The 19,337-nt window shown below is 41.5% G+C and overlaps 1 protein-coding gene across 3 annotated transcripts in view; it reads left to right on the top strand.

Annotated features, from left to right (window-relative positions):
* Positions 1 to 19,337, top strand: part of GRIA3 (glutamate ionotropic receptor AMPA type subunit 3) — a 279,870-nt gene that overhangs the window by 168,071 nt on the left and 92,462 nt on the right. For all 3 annotated transcript variants that reach the window (XM_020976366.2, XM_020976365.2, XM_020976367.2), the window contains exons 6-9: positions 2,478 to 2,639; positions 9,132 to 9,299; positions 17,271 to 17,375; positions 18,444 to 18,551. In XM_020976366.2, coding sequence (XP_020832025.1) covers positions 2,478 to 2,639; positions 9,132 to 9,299; positions 17,271 to 17,375; positions 18,444 to 18,551 — 543 coding nt within the window. The remainder of the gene's footprint in view (positions 1 to 2,477; positions 2,640 to 9,131; positions 9,300 to 17,270; positions 17,376 to 18,443; positions 18,552 to 19,337) is intronic.

Below are 19,337 nucleotides of genomic sequence, written 5' to 3'. Positions count from 1 at the left end.
GATCTATATTTTTACAGTTTTTTCATTTCCTTCTCTCTTTCACTTATCTTGAGAATCAATTCCTCAACACCCACAAAATTGGGTGACATCTAGCACAAACCTCCTCTGTATATATTTGGTCTAGTCTGGCCACTGTTTTTTCATCTTAATTAGTGTCATTTCTACTTTCTCAAATAGCACAGTAGGTACAATAATGTTAAAGACCAAATGTGGTGGCTTGACTGTCCTTGATGTAGAAAAGAATTTGCTACAGAAATTTTGACAGATCTTTTCTATTTTTCATCTGCTCATTGTCTTCCTTACAGTTTTATCCTGTAAGGCCTTAAGTGACTTGGCTTAGTTGAGTCTCTCATCAAGCTTTCTACAAATTTACATTGCTTCCATTATTCCATTGCTTATTAATGTTTTATGAGGTGATACTGTTCTTAATATTCTACCATCTTCCTCCATAAGTTTTTTATAAATGATTATATTCTAAATTGGGTTTGCCCATGGCTGTTCTTTCTGCTCATTAAGATCAAGTGTTCAATGACTGAGGTAGTTTCTAGTCTCTCCTGGCCTACTTATTGTGGCAACTGCTTAAATTTAAAGTTGCTTAAACATCCTTAGGAAATGGCAGCAGCCTGTGTCAGTGTCTGTCCTTTTTTCCATTTCCTATTTTCACCATCAACACCTTGTTTAAATAGATCATAATGGAGTTACCTCAGTTGCATACTGTATCAACTTTTTTATTTTATTCTCCCTTCTACTTTGGTGTTTGATTTTGATCTTTGCTCTAACAAGTCAGTGTTCTGACTATATACAGATGACTGATTCAGAAATAACTCCCACATTAGTAACCAATAGTTTTCTGTCAGTTAAAATATAATCAGATTTAATCTTTGTAATGTTATTTGTTGCTTGCCATATCCAGTGTCTTCTGAATCTTCTTAAAGAAAGTACGGTGTTTAAAAGACCTATGTAGTTGACAAGCCTTTAGTTGCTCTTATTTCTTACTCCTAAACTTTTTTTTCCTACATATTTTTCACCATCCTCCTCATGCCCACCTTTCTACTGAATTCACCAAGTATTAAAATATATGTTGAGTTAATTTGGAAAGTTTTAGCAAGTTCCTTGTAGAATCTGTACACCTCCTCATTCTTTGTAATAAATGTTAGCACAAAAGCTAAAATTGTTTTCATGGAAGACATGCAAATGCTTGACATGAGTACCATGATATGAAATGACCAAATGTCCCACAATATTACCTTTGGACACACAATAAAATCAACTCCACCAATTTGCCTCTGCAAAGAGAATCTGTGAGCCAGACTTCCTATGGAATGGCTACTCACTGGTCATTGGACAAGGATGTGTGATTCTTAATACTCTATATCCTCTGTTCTCCTACTCTACCCCCATAATTGCAGAAGCAGAAAGGGACCATATAGGGATGAGGCCATTTTGTATTTTAAGTTATTTTATGGGTTACCATACCCAAAGCATTCAACATCATGTGTTCAGCCTACTGAGGGTTATCTCCTCTGTTTCTAGCTAGGCTGGTCCTCAGAAAGCAAAGGTGATGATGAGCTGTCCACAGCTAAAACTTGGGCAGGAGATCAAAGGAGATACAGCCAGTACCAAATACCAGGACCCAAACAATGGCAGCATGAAGGCCCTAGAAGGTGCAGGGATCAGGCACCAGACCCTTAGTGTACATGGAGACGGATGGCATGTTGGCTAGGATGGGATGAAGAGGGCTACAGGCAAGAGATCATGCCCCTTCCTTTTTCAGTAATTTGCTTGGGGACCCAAAATTGACATTTGTCCACCATTTGCAACAAAGTTTTATCTGACTATTTGCGGGTTTTGTTGCTTTAATCAGGTTGTGATTCAATAAAATGATTTGTCATGAAGGATCCATCACTAGAAACAAAACGATCAAAAAATCACTTCTCATAATTGGCATGTCAAAGGTGGATTCAACTGATTTCTATAGTCTAGGGTCCATGCTTTTCCAGCATTTTCTAAGGACAAAAGAGAACATAGTACAGCAGAAAAAGCAGTACAGATGGAAACCAAAGATCTAAGCCTAAATCCAAAATCTGCCCCTTACTAGCTGTGGAACCTTGGGCAAGTCATTTCTCCTAGAGTCTCAGTTCCCTCATCTGGATAATGGGGATGATGACACTTGTAGTACCTTTCTTGCAGGGTTGGTATGAGAATTAAATGAGAAAAGTTATAAGAAAGCGGTGTTTTCATTTGCCTTCATTTGCATTTACATCTTCCTTAAAGTTGGCATCTAAACTTGCACCCACATTCAGTACCAGACACAGCCTACGCCTAAAGTGTCACGAGGTACATTCTTGGGTCCCACCTTCAGCTTCAGAGGCAAAGCTTGCACCTGGGCTTTTCCAGGTAGATGTCCACTCCCGCCAGAGTCAGCGTCATCTTGTGCCCTGCCACCATTTTGATTCCCTTTCTCCATCTGTCTGCAGGGCTTCACGGACATTGTGCTGGAGAGAGTCATGCATGGGGGTGCCAACATTACAGGATTCCAGATCGTGAACAATGAGAATCCCATGGTTCAGCAGTTCATCCAGCGCTGGGTGAGACTGGATGAAAGAGAATTTCCAGAAGCTAAGAATTCTCCCTTGAAGGTAAGCCTCTATGTCTAATATAAACTTAAGCTAGCCTACCAAGGCTGCCCTCCATAATGATTCCTTCTCATTAAGTGCCCAGACCAAGTGGCCACAGACGTTGGGAGATCCCAACTTGAATCTCTAAATCTAAACCAAATAACTATGAGCCCTTTCTCCTTTATAATATCATCCAGCATTAGGAGTAAGTTGACTAACCTTTTTTTAAATGAATTTAATTTGTAATCTGCTCATAACAATTTAGAATATTCATTACAAGAAGGGGGGAGAATAGGTAGGGAAGATTGATGAACTGAAACAGCAAATTAGATTTTCCATTATTTATGTGATCGCTTTGTGTGCTAATAAGTCCCATGAATCTCTGAGAAGCCAGATGAATTTAGGGCTGATGCAGAGTAGGTTGGCTCAGTATGCATGGGGGCAGCCAAAATGTTTTCTTGTCTGCAAAAATCCCTTTTAAATAACAGCATTACCTAGATTGCTCATTTTGCTGGAATAAAGATAGAAATGTTGAAAATAAAAAGTGCAACTTTCAAAGCTTCCACAAATGTGCGTACTTTACACAGTTAGGTCTATCTCTATGTAAAAAAGCATGATATATAAATATCTGGTTACATATAGATCAAGTCGGGGGTAAGTTATTACAAAAGGACTCCAGTTCTGGACTTCCTTTAAAGAATCTAATGGGTGGAAAAGAGGATTGCATTTTGATAGTCAATTTACATGCAACTTTTCCAGAGCCCTGAAAATATGAAAGAATGAGCCAGGTCTTCCTTCCCCTACCCACTATCCCTAATCTAGAGAAGAAAAGAGAAGGGTTTACAAGCCTTCATCACAGTATAGGTGTGCCTAGCCTTCCACAATCAGAATGTTCCAGAAAAGTTTCAAATAAATCCAATTTTTTAAAGCAAATCCTATTTTAAGACCAGCAAGGTAGCCTACAAGTTAATAGAACCCTTCATAAAACCAAATTAATTACCTTTTGTAAACAGAATTAACACCCCCTCCATACCCACTTTATCTTTCCAGCAAATCCAGATTTTCATATACTAAGGATTGTGGCCAAAAAAAAAAAAAAACCTCACATTGTGTTGCAATTTAGAATACAAGTCAGTAAAGGGCTTACTTCCATACGTTATTATAAACACAGGTAGGGAGAAGCATATTTGGCTATGGAAAAGAACATTTGTGGAACAAATGGACTTCTAAGCACAAGCCATTTCCCATAGGTACTTACAGTATATGAGGGAGAGGAGAAGAGAGGAGAGGAAGAGAGAGATCATTTATATTTGAAATGGAGGCTTATTCTAAAATAGTGCTACTTGTGTTAAAAAAAAAAAAAAAGGAGGGGGGAATATGGAAATACAGTAATTTTCTCTCTCTGTCTTTCTCTCTTTTTCTCTGCCTGCCTCCATCATTCTCTCTGTCTCTGTCTCTCTCTCTGTCTCTCTCTCTGTCTCTCTCTCTGTCTCTCTCTGTCTCTCTCTCTCTCTCTCTCTCTCTCTCTCTCTCTCTCTCTCTCTCTCTCTCTTTCTCTCTTCCTCTCTTTCCCTCTTTCTTCCTCCCCTCTCTCCCTTTCTTTCCCTTTCTTCCCCTCTGGCCCTCCTTCCTGCTTCTACCACACAAGTTTTCTTAAAGCAGTGTATGCCCTGATCCTCTACTATCACAAGTATACTACCCCTAGCTGAGTGTCCTCCTAAACACCTATTCACCACTTTGCCACTTTGGATGCATGTGGGAAGGGGGTAAAATGAAGGAACAAGAAAAGGAAGGGAGAGGGCAGCTAGGTGGCACAGTGGATAGAGCACCAGCCCTGGATTCAGGAAGACCTGAGTTCAAATCTGGCTTCAGACACTTGACACTCACTAGCTGTGTGACCCTGGGCAAGTCACGTAGCCCTATTGCCTAGAAGAAAAGAAAAGAAAAGAAAAGAAAAGAAAAGAAAAGAAAAGAAAAGAAAAGAAAAGAAAAGAAAAGAAAAGAAAAGAAAAGAAAAGAAAAGAAAAGAAAAGAAAAGAAAAGAAAAGAAAAGAAAAGAAAAGAAAGGGATCATTCCAGAGTTGGGGTATAGATGTAAGGGCTCCAATAGAAAAAATCACCAGCACAGCGCAAGGAAGCCATTGTGAAGACACTCAGCCTTAACCTTGCTCAGAACCAGGTGATCTGGGGTCAAGTCTTGGCTCCTCCTCACTTGGCTCCTCCACTTTGGGCAAGTCCCTCCCCCTCTTAACCTCAGTTTCCCTGCCTTCCTCTGGGTCCCAGCAGCTGCCAGTTATGGTGGGGATAAATGCAGTTTTCATATCCCTCCAGTAGGAGCCTCTCGAGCTGTTAAGCAGGATTAGTAAGGAAAACTGCATCAAGTATCTTGGGAAATTAGAACAGCCAAGCACAGGGACAGCTCCCAGCACGGGTTTGCTCTGTACTCAACTTGCTCGCTATTTATCAATCAGACAAAAAGCACACTTTAAAAATTGATGTGCCATATTTTTTATTCAGGAAAAAATTGCCTTGAAATGACAGTCCTGATGCTTAATTTATGCCACATTTTATCAAGGTTTCCTTTTCAGTCTTTTTTATCTTACACATTCATGCATTAGGAAATAGAAACTTTAGAAGGCAGCAGCACAGTGGAAGGAGAGAAGAATTTAAAGTCACAGAAGGGTGGTGCAAATTCAAAAGCAAAGACAGTCCCTGCCCTCAAGGAGCTGAAACTGATTAGAGAGGTAACCCATATAAGGAAATGGTGGCCAGGGAGGAGTGTTGCCTGGTGGAAGTAACAGGAATAGTGATCAGATTTATAAAACAGTTGACTGATGTGTCTTTTCCCAGAAATGGTAGCATCTATGTGATTACTGTTCACAGGGCTAGAGACAGAAGGAAAGCAGGGGCAAAGGGAGAGAGAGAGAGAAAAGACTCACTCATGGTACCAGGGCCAGTAGAGTAGTGGGCCTATGTACAGGATACGTATGGTAAGGCTCGCCAACCAGAAGCCCTGAATCCCAGGTGGAAGCTTGAATTTGGAGTCAGAGATGGAGACTGGAGTTATAGAGTGTGGAGGGGCTTGAGTCCAAGCTAAATATGGTGAATGCTCATCTATCAGAAGGCCAGGCTATCTAGTCAGAGAGAAGGTATTTGGAAAACTTTCCAGTTTGTCAGGCATTTTATATACATATATATATATATATATATATATATATTTTTACAGATTTTACAGATGAGGAAACTGAGCTATTTTATATATTCTACCAGGATGCTTCCCCACCTTTAGAGCTGGAAGGCACCTTAGAATCATCTAGTCTGAATTCTTCATTTTAGAGAGGAGGAAACTGAGGGCCTGTAAAAGGAAGTAACTGGCCACACGTACACAGCTGTAAATGACTGCTAACTCTATATATTCAGCCCTAATCCCTCTCCTGAGCTCCAGTCCTTCATCAACAACTGTCTGCTTTGCCTGGATATCCATGTCCAGGCATAAAACATACCCAAAACAGAACTGGTTATCTTCCCATAAAAACTACCCCTCAGTAAGCTTTCCCTATGCTTTGGGAGGAATATAGTACCATATTCTCAGCTACCCAGTTTTGTAACCTCACTCATCCTTGAATCTTCCCTCTCCCCCATGCCCTGACCCCTAATCAGTTGCCAAATCTTGTTTATTCTATTTCCACATGCCTTGTCCCCTGCTCTCCACTCATACCACAATCGTCCTAGTCCAAGCCCTCATAACCTCTCAGTCGCCAGCTTCTCCCCTCTCCAATTCCTCCTCCACATAGCTGCCAAAATAATTTTACTAAAGCAAATATCTTTAATGGCCCCCTATTACTTCTAGGAAAGAATACACACTCCTTAGATTGGCACATAAATCCCTTCACAATCTGGCTCCTACTTAGCTTCCTGGACATTTTCAATTACTTTTCTTGACTCATTCTACATTTCCAACCAAACTGACTGACTAGCTGTCCTCCAAATTCCATATTCCGTCTCCTGGCTCAGTGCCTTTGCCCAGGCTCTCCCCCATGCCTGGAATGCTCTGCATCCTCACCTTTGCTTCTCAGAACCTCTAGCTTCCTTCAAAGATCATACACAAGGCTTTTCTTAATCCTCCTAGTTCCTACCATTAAAGGCTTTGTGATCTCGTATTGGATGTTAGAGTGACGATTCCTTTTTGGGGTATGTTTTGGACTAGATGGCTTTTCCAATCCTGAAATTCTGTGATTCCATGTTACTCACTACCTTTGTGTTCATGGCCAAGTTATTTACCTTCCCCAGTCTCCGTTTCTTCATTTGCCAAATAATGACAACAATAATAGTAATAATAATTATTATAATACACACTACCTTCCTCCCAGGATGGTGCAGACCATGCTTTGTGATCTAGAAATATAAGCTATTATTATCATAAAAACCCACATCTCATTTTACTGAGAAGGAAACATGCCCAGAGAAAAGACCCTTGACCAAAATCACACAGCAAGCTAATGACAAAGCTGGGGCATTGGATGTGCAGGGAACAGCCCTGTGGACTGTCAGTCAATAAGCATTTATGAAGTGCCTACTGTGTGCCAGGTCTCATGCTGGTACTAAGTCTATTGACAAATAGGCATCAGCTGGTTTTTCTATGTCTTTGTTGATTTGATTTGTGCACAAATGCCACCCCAAATCTGAAGCTGCCATTTGGCCACCAGTCCCATTCCTGGGGCTGCAGAGCAGGCAAGATGCAGTTTTCCTGCATCTAGCAGCATCCCTAAAGTGGGTGACATTCTCAGATGGAAAACCCAATAACCACTGGAATTTACTTCAATAAAAAACCAACTTTGCCTTTTGTCTCCCCCCCCCCCCCCCCCCCCCCCCCCCCGCCCCCTTCACAATCAGTGAAGACTGATTGATGACTGGCTCTAGGTCCTAGTTTGCCAGAAACAAGGCCCAGGCAGGAATGATTAATGTTTCTTCCAAATGAATCCCAGCTTGTCTTGCTTGGCCATTTCCAGTTTTCCCCTAAGTAAACAACAGAGCTGGATTTTCTCTTACAAACACCAGCCCAGCTGGAAAACACTTTAGAGAAGCTCTCTAACCCATAGCTAACCTTCCCCTCACCTCACAAGCCTTCCTTATTAAATTCATTTAATCTTTAGAGATGGGGGGCCCTTAGAACACACAGTGTCAGAGCTGGAGGGGGGACCAAAGACTGTAGACTATTAGGGAACTCAGAACAAAGAAAGTCAGAGGCTGGGAAGGATTTAAGAATGCAAAGTGTCAGGGCTGAGGGGACCTGAGGCCAGAGAATGTCAGAGCTGGGGGGGATTTGAGAATACATATCAGAGCTGGAAGAGACCCTAGAAGATCCCCCTCACCTTCCAAATGAAGAAGCAGAGACTCAGTGAAGGAAAGTGACTTTGCCCTGGGTCAGACAGCTACTAACTTGCAGCCCAAGCCCAGGTCCCCGACTTCAAAATCAGAGCTCAGCCATAGGCCCAACAGCATTTGCCAAGATCATTTAGACATGAACTACTTTGAGGCTTAAACCATATTGACAGAAGCCATCAATGATGTCCCATAGGGCTTCGGTCAGATGGAATAGCCTTCAATAAAAGCAAGGGGAAAGGGAATTAGGGAGCAGAAAAGAAGAAATTAAAGTTCTTCATACAGTAACAACTATATTTGTTCATTCAGTAACTTCAAAATATCAGTGATTTCCTCAGCCTGAGTATTCCTTCCATTAATATAGATATGGGCCTCGCTCCATCAGAGTTAATGTTTTCATGGGATGTTTATCTCTGGGAGATCAGCCTTCTGAGGATGAACTGCCCCCCACACACACCTCCTGTACTCAGCTAAGCTGCCACAAAGCCCATCACCAGGCCCAAATACCTATCCATTTCAGCCTATAGAGTCAGAGGCCCCTGACATTGCCTTTGAGAGTCTGGATCCCCTCCTCACCCTGGTGAGGCATCAGAAGAGGGCGTTAGGTAAAGGAGGGTTTGGGGACACTTACATATTAAATATTTTCCAGGGAAGAATATCCCAGAGCCCCATGCCACTTTATTAGAGGAAGAGTGTAGAGCACCCACCCTCCCAGCCAGTTACTAAACTCAGCACCATACAGTGGATGGGGTCAAAGATTGTGCTAGAGAGGAGCTCACATGCTTTGCATGTTTGTGTGAGTGAGATAAGATTCAAGGATGGATCACATGCAGAACTGTCCTGAGGCAGGGACACGGCTAGATCCTTTTTATTGCAGTAGTCAATAAGGGTGACTCCCTGATGAGAGAAGGCAAGGGCAAAGGGTGATGAATGGATTGTGTGAACTATGGGATTGTATGGGGAAGAACACTGGGTTCTAATCCTGTAGGCCTAATACAGTCTAGCTATTCAACTTTCAGGCCTTGCCTGGGCCTCAGGCTCCTCTCTTGTAAACTGAGATTAGACTACATGATCTCTAAGCACCTTTCCACCTATAATGGTAGTATATCACAATGTTATGCTTTCTTTCAGTACACATCCGCTTTGACACATGATGCCATACTGGTCATAGCGGAAGCTTTCCGCTACCTGCGCAGGCAGCGAGTGGACGTCTCCAGGAGAGGCAGTGCTGGAGATTGCTTGGCCAATCCTGCAGTGCCATGGAGCCAAGGAATCGATATTGAGAGAGCTCTAAAAATGGTAATGGCCAAGATGGGGATAAGGGGGAGGGCAGGGCATGGTGGCGGAATAGAAGGCAGGATGAACAGTGAGATGGAAGGTGGAATGGACTTCTTTCTGAGTATGGACAAAGCAATAAGATTTCTCCATTGTTGAGAGACAAAAGCAGAAATGGTATAAGGTAGATATGGGAAGAATGTTAAGTGGTGTGGAGAGGGTAAGCATAGTTCAGGTCACCAAATTCTGAAAATCTGGAACTAGGAGTGGGGACTCCATAAATTTAGGACAGATATGCAGGAATTCAGTTCAATTCAATAAACATTTCTTAGGTATCTACTTTGCACAGAGCATTGTCTCTAGTTTTGTGAGAGAGAGAAAATAGATCTGCCTTCATGCAGCTTACATTCCAGTAAGGGCAATAAGACATCAGAACAAACCACTGTCATACAAAATATTACACAAGTTCATTACAGAGGTACAAAGTGCCACGTGAAATCCTGGGCAAGTAGAGCATCATTACCAACCAGGAGAATCAGGGAAAGCTCCTTGAAAGAGGTGGCTTTTAAGCTTGGCTTTGAAATCTGAATAGTAATTCAAGAAATGAAGAGAGGAAGGAAGAGCATTCTAGCCATAGGGCAGAGCACAAGCCAAGGCAGGAGAGATGGTGGAAGAATTTGGGCCAAACTCCTAGCAGACTGAGACTTAGTAAGTGGAGATCTGACTTCATAGAGTAGGTATAGAATGTAGGGGGCTAGCTATTCCATGGAAGGAGCACGAGAAATAGAGTTAGGAGCCCTTATTCTAGTCCTGGCTCTATTTATATGGCCTCAGTTTCTCCATCTGTAACAGAGGGAGCTAGACAACATGGCTTCTAAAGTCCCTTCCAGCTCTCAGTGTGAGCTAAATAAATCACTTTCCAGGAGGTTTTTAATCAACTCATAGCTACTAAGTTAGAATAGCTACTAAGGGCACCTATCCTTTCAATATTCTTTCCTCTCTTCCAATGAAGGAAGTACAGGAATGTGATCAATTCCCAGGCCTCACCAGGAGGCTAGAAGTCCAAGGAATCAATGAGTGAATGCATGTAAAAAGTTTACTTTTGTACTGGAAGGAGACTAAATCTTAGCTACACTCCCTCATTATAACCTCCAGCAGAGGCTATTATTGACTCAGGGCAGTGTTCCCAGTTGGCCCCAGCTTCCCGGACAAAAGGTCTTCCCTTCTGTCCACAAGTTCTTCCCTGCTTCCTTCCCTCCCTCTCTCCCTGCAAGAAGCCAGACTCTCTTTTCTTGCCACTGTCAGCATGTCCTGATTCTTCAGTGTCCAAAGAAGCTTGGGCAAAGGCAAGTGATGCTAGGAAATACTGAGCCTGCCCAAGCTGGCAATGAAGTAATAGCAAAGACCCCCCCCACTGTGTTCTTCATTTCACGTCTGCTGCCTCCCATTTGCCAAGTTGGAAACATTCAATCCAAAGGGGTTAGCAGCCCCTGGGTCTTTCTAAGAGAGAGAAATGGTTTGTCCTCCCCTCATGCCAATTCTCATGTCATTATGGCAATCCCTCACCAAATGACCTCAGTGCTGATTTCGGGACATGGCACCACATGGTTCTGAAGAGCAGTTAATTAAATTCAACCTTCACAGCAGTTGTAGGATTTGTGCTGTCGGGCAAAACAGAACAATATGTGAAATAAAAAAAAATTCCCCCAGAGTGAATCAGATCAGAGGAAACCTATGAGATCCAAAACCTTCACTGTACAGAGGAAGAAACTGAGGCCCAATGATGAGAAGAGATTTGCCCAAGGGCACGAAGGCACCAGAGCAAAGAATCTAACATGTGTCCTCTTGATTCTAAATCCAACGTTCTGTCCACAGCAACAGAAGAAGTTTCCATCGATAGGGATGCAAGGGACAGGCATGAATATCTCCACCATCCCATTCTTCCAGTTGGAAAAATAGAAAGGGACCAGGATTTTAAAATCATCACTTGCAAGAACAATGAAGATCAATATTGCTATTGCAAAGCAGAATCTTTTTATTTCAGGAACTTATGACTACCCCAAGCCATAAGTTCCTGGAGCTCATAAGCTTCCTACAGCCCTAACCTTCTAGCACTCAGACCCACAAGCGACTAAGGATGTTCTCTTGGCCTGTTTATCTAGAATCCAAACTCTGCCCACTGCCCCAAAGAGGGCAACACAGACCAGTTTCCCCCAGGAGAAGAAACCCCATTGCAATGGATGGATAATAAAGTGTCATTAATTCTTTGACTATCTGAAGAGAATGCACATTTAAGAACTATAACTCTAAATGTGAATAGATTAAGTTTCTCAATAAAAAGAGAAGAAATAGAGGAGTGGATAAGAAAACCAAACCCAACAATTTGTTTCACACAAAAATTACATTTAAAACATATAAATTGAGTAAAAATGAGGGGACAAAACTATTATGTTTCAGGCTACCGAAAATAGCAGGATTTGCAATCATGATCTCAGATAAGGCAATGATAAATAAAAATTGATAAAGTCAAGAGAAATAGGCAAGAAGACTGCATTATGTTTAAGGTCACCCGGCTTAGACAATGAAAAATAACAACACAAAATGTATATATACCAAATGGACCAGCAACTGAGTTCATAAAAGACAAGCTAGGAAATTGCAAAAAAAAAAAAAGATATTGATAGTAAGAGACTTTAATATTCTTGTCTCAGAGCTGAATTAACCAACAGAAAGATAAACAAGAAGGAAAATATAGAACTAAATGAATTTTGGGATAAGCTAGACATGATTGATGTATGCCAATGCCTGAATAGGAGTTTTTAAAACTATGTATATTTCCCAGCATCCCATGGTATTCTGATGAAAATTGATCATAAAGGAAATGTAAATAAACAAATGTAAAAGGCAGATATGGTGAATGTCCTTTACAGACAATACATCAAAAATAATAACATAGCAAATATGAGCAAAAGATACAGGCCTAAAATGGATACCAAGTAATACCATCCTGCCTAATGAATGGATCCAAGAACAAATCATAGAAACAATAAACAATTATTTTAAATAAAATGATAATGAAACATCATGCCAAAACTTAAAGGATGCAGCTAAAACAGTCCTCAAGGGAAATTTTCTCTCTCTGAAAACACAGTAACAAAATGGAGAAAGAGAATATCCATGAACTGAGCCCATGATCTGACATTTAAAAATATACAAATTAGCAGTCCTGAAGCAAGTACAAAAGAAGAAAATTTGAAAATTAGAGGAGAAATAGAAAAACCTGAAAATAAAAAGCTATACAACTAATTCATTAACTGAGGAGGCTAGACTAGATTAGTAAAATGACTTAGGAAATAATAAACTTTTAAAATTGTGTTCTATTACTTTCAAGTATATGGTAACTCAAATCAGACTAACAAAAATATTTCCTTAATAAAGGTCTCTAGGAGATCTACTTTAATGAATAGATTAAAATGGTTTATAATTATCGTATCATTTTGTGGTTCAGTGGACAGAGTGTTGGGCTTGGAGTCAGGAAAACCTGAGTTCAAATCTGGCTTTAGACACTAGCTGTAAGTCACTTAGCCTCTGTTTGCCTCAGTTTACTCATCTGTAAAATGAGGATAATAACATCATTTATATCCCAGGGTTGTTGTGAGGATGAAGTGATTATAAAAGTTCTTAGCACAGTGCCTGGTGCATAGAAAGCAGGATATAAATGTCAGCTGTTATCATGATCATGATGATATTCACTCATTCACTAAACAGATATTTCCTAAGTATCTGCTATTAGCAAAGTATTGTGATTAGCGCTAACAATACAAAGATGAAAAAATGATACAGGCCCTGCCCTCAAGAAGTTTGCATCCTACTAGAGAGGATGCATGTACACAAATAAGTATTAGGAGAGGTAGAATGTGATGGTGACAATAGAATCTTAGGCTCTCTGAATTAACGGGGATTTCAGAGTTTATCTAGCCCCACCCCTTCTTGAAGCATGAATCCTTTTGGAAGATTCCAGTGACACCACTTCCTGAGGCCTCCCATTCCACTTGGGGACAGCTCTAAGTGTTAAGAACTTCACTGTATAGAGCTGAAATCGACCTCCCTGTGACTTCCACCCAAGCTCTGTTTCCTTTAGATTCAATACAAGTCGACAAACATTAAGTATCTCTTATGTGTAAGACACTGTGCTTGACTGGACAGCAGATGCATCTGAAGTGCTTGAAAGCCGTGTGTTCTCTTAAGCAAGCGAAGCCTTCCCCTCATGTAATCTTGTTTGGACTCTTCAGTGGCTTAGCTAACCCTGTTATTTTTAACAGCCAATGTTAAAATTCAACTCAACATGGCTGAATTAGCACAAACTCCAAATTGGCGTGGTCCATGCGCATAAGGTTTTGTTGTGTGAGGGACATGTGACATTCCAGACACTAGACTGTGTCCTAAAACAGAGACAAACTTATTGCTGAGAAATAGCTGAATTATTTGCTCTAATGTTTCCCCCTTCATACCCAAGTATGCACACACTCATGCACATACTCAATACGTACACACACGTATACACACGTGCTCCCTCTTCCCCCTGCATTCCCAGAACACCTTCAAATAGCATTTCACTGAGCCTACCAGATACATTCAATTGATGTGGCTTATCACACTTATGTCATTCCAGACCCACTCTTCCCACAAAAGATTTGAGTCTTTCCCCTACTGCCAGAACCTCTGGTGTCCTTATTCACCTTCCCCTCCAGTGACTCTGCACTACCTACTTCCTTCCTGTCTAAGTAAAGTAACAAAAGCCAACAGCCACAATATAATGGAGCTGGAGGTGTTTAGCCTGGAGAACAGAAGGCTTAGAGGGGGCATGAGAGCTATCTTCAAGTATACGAAGGGTTGTCATGTGGAGGAATGACTCACCTTGTTTTGTGTGACCCCAGAGGGAAAAAATGGGGGCAATGTGTGGGGGCTGCATTTGAGGCAAATTTAGGCTTGATATCCAGAAAAACTTCTTACCAGTGAGATCTGTCTCAAAGAAGGAGGGTCTGCCCAGGAACCACTGGTTTCCCTCTCACTTGAGGTCTTCAGGCAAAGGCTACATGTGTACTTTTCCAAGATGTTGCAGAGAGGATTGTTTTCCACATATGGGTTGGATGAAATGGCTACTTAAACTCAGAAATTCTATGAGTTTGTTTCTCCTCTGATGAGGCATATCAAGGAACCCAGAAATAGTCATTCCATATCATGCCTTAGATATCCATCCACTGGTGAACAAACCCCTCTTCCCCTTACCAAAATGTTCCCTAATGCGTGACATCCATCTTCTTGACTGCAGCAGAAGTCCATTACTTCTTCTGACTTGCCTGACAGCTTGACACTTTTGATAAGTGATAAAAAAAAAATATTTCATCCTTCCATACTAGGGAAATGAGACAGATTCGTTTTTCTTTGAAACTAAGTACTCAGCTCCTACACACCAAATGAGTAATGTGAGTAGGTAATGATAATGGCTTAGCTTTATGGAGCACCTTTCATCCAAAACACACCAGTGCACCTTGAGAAATGTGGAAAGAAATTGCTCTACCTGTCTCAATCAGAATCACTTAGAGCACAGAGTGGCAGGTTAACCCCTCTCTTTTTATGGGTTGGGAAACTGAGACACAGATCAGGAAAAAGACTTGTTTGTGGTCACATAGTAGCAGTGCTAGGACTAAAACCCAGGTCTACCGGCTCCAAGGTTACTAATCTTTCCACCGCTCTATGCTCCTTGCTAGCTCGGGGCACTAAGAGTAATCATAAGAACAATGCGGAAGTCATCTGTCTCAGCTCTTCAGGGCCCTGCTCTCTCTAGAGAGAAAATGGCTGGTAAGGAGTTAATTCATCAGAAAAATTAATCTCCACCAAAGGAAATGTGTTATTCCTCCCAAGTAACAGAATTCCAAAGAATCATCCAATCTCAGAGTGGGAAGGAACCTCAGAGGCCCACTTGTCTAACAGACCTGAGCAAGAATCCTCTCTGCCAGTTTTTATCCAACTCAAAGATGTCACTAGCCCCCGAGGTAGCCCATTCCATTTTGGGACAGCTCCAATTTCTGGAATGTTCCCCCTCTCATCAAGCCAAAATCTGCCTCTCAGAAACTTAGACTCACTGCTCGTAATTCTGTCCTCTGGGGCCAAGAAGAATAACTAGAATCCCTCTTCCCTATTTTAGTCTTTCAAGTGCCTTAAAGCAGTTGTCACATCCTCCCCTCATCTTTCCTTTTCTAAGTGAAACATCCCCAATTCCTTTACCAAGTTCTCAAGTGACAGTCTCCAGTCCTCTTGTTGTCCTGGTCATCTTCCTCTGGGTGTATTCCTACTTTTCCATTTCCTCCCTAAGATGCAGTCTGACCAGGGCAGAGGACAGTGACACTATATCTGTCACCCTTCTCATTTGGGACATTCTACCTTTCTTAATAGTGTCTAAGTTCACATCAATGTTTTGGACTGCCACTTCACCCTGTTGTCTCTTATTGAGTTTGCGGTCCACTAAGGCCTCTGGTCCATGCTCACCTTAACTATTGTCTAGCTATGTCTCTCCAAACTTTGTGTGGCTGGATTTTTTTTCAATCCGCATGTAGGACTTTATATCTAGCTTATCTTTCCAAATTTTTAAGATCTTTCAGGAGACTGAATCCTGATTCAGTCATCCAATTGATTAGCTATGTCTCCCAACTCCTAGTAATCTGAAAATCTGACAAGCATGCCATTTATGCTATCATCCAAGTCATTTATAAAAAAATAGAATGGACAAGACACACTACCCTAAAATGACAGTGGTCTATTAATGACAGCCATTTGACACCATCATTCTACATACAGCCCACACCTCTCTCTCTTTTCCACAAGAATAGCAAGAGAGAAGTGGTCAAATGTTTAACTAAACCCAAGGTAAGCTGTATTTAATGCCTTTCCTTATTCTGCAAATTTAGTAATCTGGTCAAAAATGGAAATGTTGTTAGTCCATCATTCCCTGATCTTGATGAAACCATGCTTTGTGGCTCTATCTGATTATTGCTTCCTTTTCTAGACAGGCACTAAGCATCCCTTTAATAATACACTCAAATTTGAAGTCAAGCTCACTGGCTTGTAGCTTGTAGGCTCCTCTACTCTTTCTCTGAAAATCAGGACATTGGCCCTTCTGCAGTCCTCAGCACCTCTTCTATTTGGCATGGATTTCCAAAGATCAACAGTCACAACTGCATGTTCTTTCAGTATCCTGGAATGTAATTCGTGGGGACCTAGTAACTCACTGTAGACAACTAGTTCTTCTTTTATCATCTCCTCACTCATATTTGGCCCTAGCCTAGTTTAAATTACAGTTCTTGGAAGGATCTTACACAGAGATTCATAGTGTGAATTTCAGGCATGGGACTAGGGAACGTCATTGTCTAATTATATAATGTAAGTGGCCACCTACTCTGTCGACCTGTGAGATCACACAAAAGTGTGTAACACTTCTCAGTGGGAAGACATGACACCTAGAAAATCCCAAGAAGCAGCTGATGATTCCAGCTGTGTAGACCATGTGTAATTATTCAAACAGGTAGCACAGGGGATAGAGTGCTGGGCTTGGAATCAGGAAGACTCATCTTCAATTCAAATCTGGCCTCAGACACTTACTGCTGTGTGACCCTGGACAAGTCACTTCAGCCTGTTTGCCTCAGTTTCCTCATCTGTAAAATGAGCTGGAGAAGGAAATGGCAAGCTACTCCAGTATCTTTGCCAAGAAAACCATAAATAGGATCACTAAGAGTCAGACACAACTGAACAACCAATTATTCCAAACGGAATTTCTCCAAGTAAACCAGAATTAATCAACCCCCTAGTGACCTACTCATACCAATATATAAAAAGGCAATAATGCTGCACTATTTAAATATTCTCTCTGTCTCTCTTTCCTTTATCTCTTCCCTTCTCTGTTCCTCTCTTTGTCTCTCTTACCCTCCCCCCACTCAGGTCCAAGTGCAAGGAATGACTGGAAATATCCAATTTGATACTTATGGACGCCGTACAAATTATACAATTGATGTGTACGAAATGAAAGTCACTGGCTCTCGGAAAGTAAGTGGAGAAACTATATAGTCACCAAGGAAAATGGGCCACATGTTAACTCAGATGCACAAAGACAAACATAATAGAACACCATGTGGAGGAAGACTGTTTGTTGGGCTATTTCTATTGTCAAAGTGTGTATTTCCACATATTTTTAAAAGGGAATTACTTTCCCCTTCAGGTCATTGCTACCCAAGCACAGCAAAGCAATAAGTTTGAGATGGCACAAGCTACTATGAGACAATTGAAAGACAGATGTTCCATCAATATTGCAAAATATGCCTTGGGATCTTTTTATCCTTACCAAATCCCCAGTGGGAATTGGGGCCCATGAGAACCTCAGAGCCAGAAGAAGCACCTCCTTCATGGAGGTGAATTCTATGACTACTAATAGACATAGAATGTCAGAGCAGGATGGGCTAATTGAACATGGACTACAGAATATCAAAGCCAGGAGAACATAAAACCTGGAATGCCAGAGCCAAGAGAACAGAGAAGGCCAGAGCTGGGCAGGGCCTACAAAACTGCTTCCACTAGACACCTCTTTTGACAGGTGATTTGCCTCAGCCACGGCGCCTTAATTCTCACCACATTTCTTAAGTGAGCAGGGGGTAGATATTAAGCATCCTCTTGCAAACACATCAGCAGGGCTATTAAGCAGTAGGTACTATGCCTTCTGTCATTTCTGCAGGAAGCCCACTGCTTGCTTCCCTAGGCCTCCTCACACTTCCTTAATGAGAGTGTTATAGGAAGAGTAGGGGAAAAAAAAAAAGCTCTCTTCACACTTTAGTGAGATAAATCATTTCATAAAATATAAGAGGTGTGAGAATCCCCAGAATGAGGAGATACCACACCTTCATGTGTGTGTGTGTGTGTGTGTGTGTGTGTGTGTGTGTGTGTGTGTGTGTGTGTAATGGGGGGGGCAGGGAAGGCAGAGACCAAAGATATCTATTCTCTGTGTGTGTAAAATGCAATCACGTTTTTTCTATTTAAATGGCTTTACTGCAGCCATGAAATTCCATCCATCACTTACAGAGTGATAAAGAGGTAAGCAAGTAACATGTCTGCTCTTTGCAGGCTGGCTATTGGAATGAATATGAAAGATTTGTTCCATTCCTGGATCAGCAAGTCAGCAATGACAGTTCATCCTCTGAGAACAGGACCATAGTGGTGACTACCATTCTGGTAAGTTATTGAAGGAGGAGCTGTTTTTATTTCTAGTGAAATCAAGTCATTGTTTGAAAACTTTTAGTGGAGTGGTCAAGGAGAAAGCCTGGCTCTAAGCCAGCTCCACAGTCTCTCACTCCATCTCACTGCAATCCTGCCACAGTCCAGTGCATAAGAGAGTTCACCAATGTGGTGACTCCCTCTATTGCTATACCTACTCATCTTCCTCATGTCTATATCTTCCCATCAATCCTCCACAGCAGGGCCACTCCCACTGCTGGGATCTACCTGCAGATCTCTTGATATTACATGGCTACCAATGGCAGTTGGCCTATCCCTCAATAAATGATGATGATGATAATTGTTGACATTTCTACGCTACTTGAAGCATTTGCAAAACACTCATTAGCAATATCTCATGAGTCTTACAACAACTCTGTGAGGGTAGGTACTGTGGTATTATTATGTCCATTTTACAGACAAAGAAATTGAGGCTTGGGGCAGCTAGGTGGCACAGTGGATAGAGCACCAGCCCTGAAGTTAGGAGGACCTGAGTTCAAATCCGGCCTCAGACCAAACACTTGACACTTACTAGCTGTGTGACCCGGGGCAAGTCACTTAACCCCAAATGCCTAAAAACAAAAAACTAAAACTAAAAACAAAGAAATTGAGGCTCACAGAGATTAAGGGATTTGCCCATAATCACACAACTAAAAGGTATTAAAGATTAGAAATAGGGGCAGCTAAGTGGTGCAGTGGATAGAGCTTTGGCCTTGGAGTCAAGAGGACCTGAGTTCAAACCTG

The sequence above is a fragment of the Phascolarctos cinereus genome, unplaced genomic scaffold (assembly GCF_003287225.1).
Source record: "Phascolarctos cinereus isolate Bilbo 61053 unplaced genomic scaffold, phaCin_HiC Scaffold_8;HRSCAF=390, whole genome shotgun sequence".
NCBI lineage: Eukaryota > Metazoa > Chordata > Mammalia > Diprotodontia > Phascolarctidae > Phascolarctos > Phascolarctos cinereus.
The sequence above is the reverse complement of the archived record's forward strand: the minus strand, read 5'-3'. Positions and strand labels throughout refer to the sequence as shown.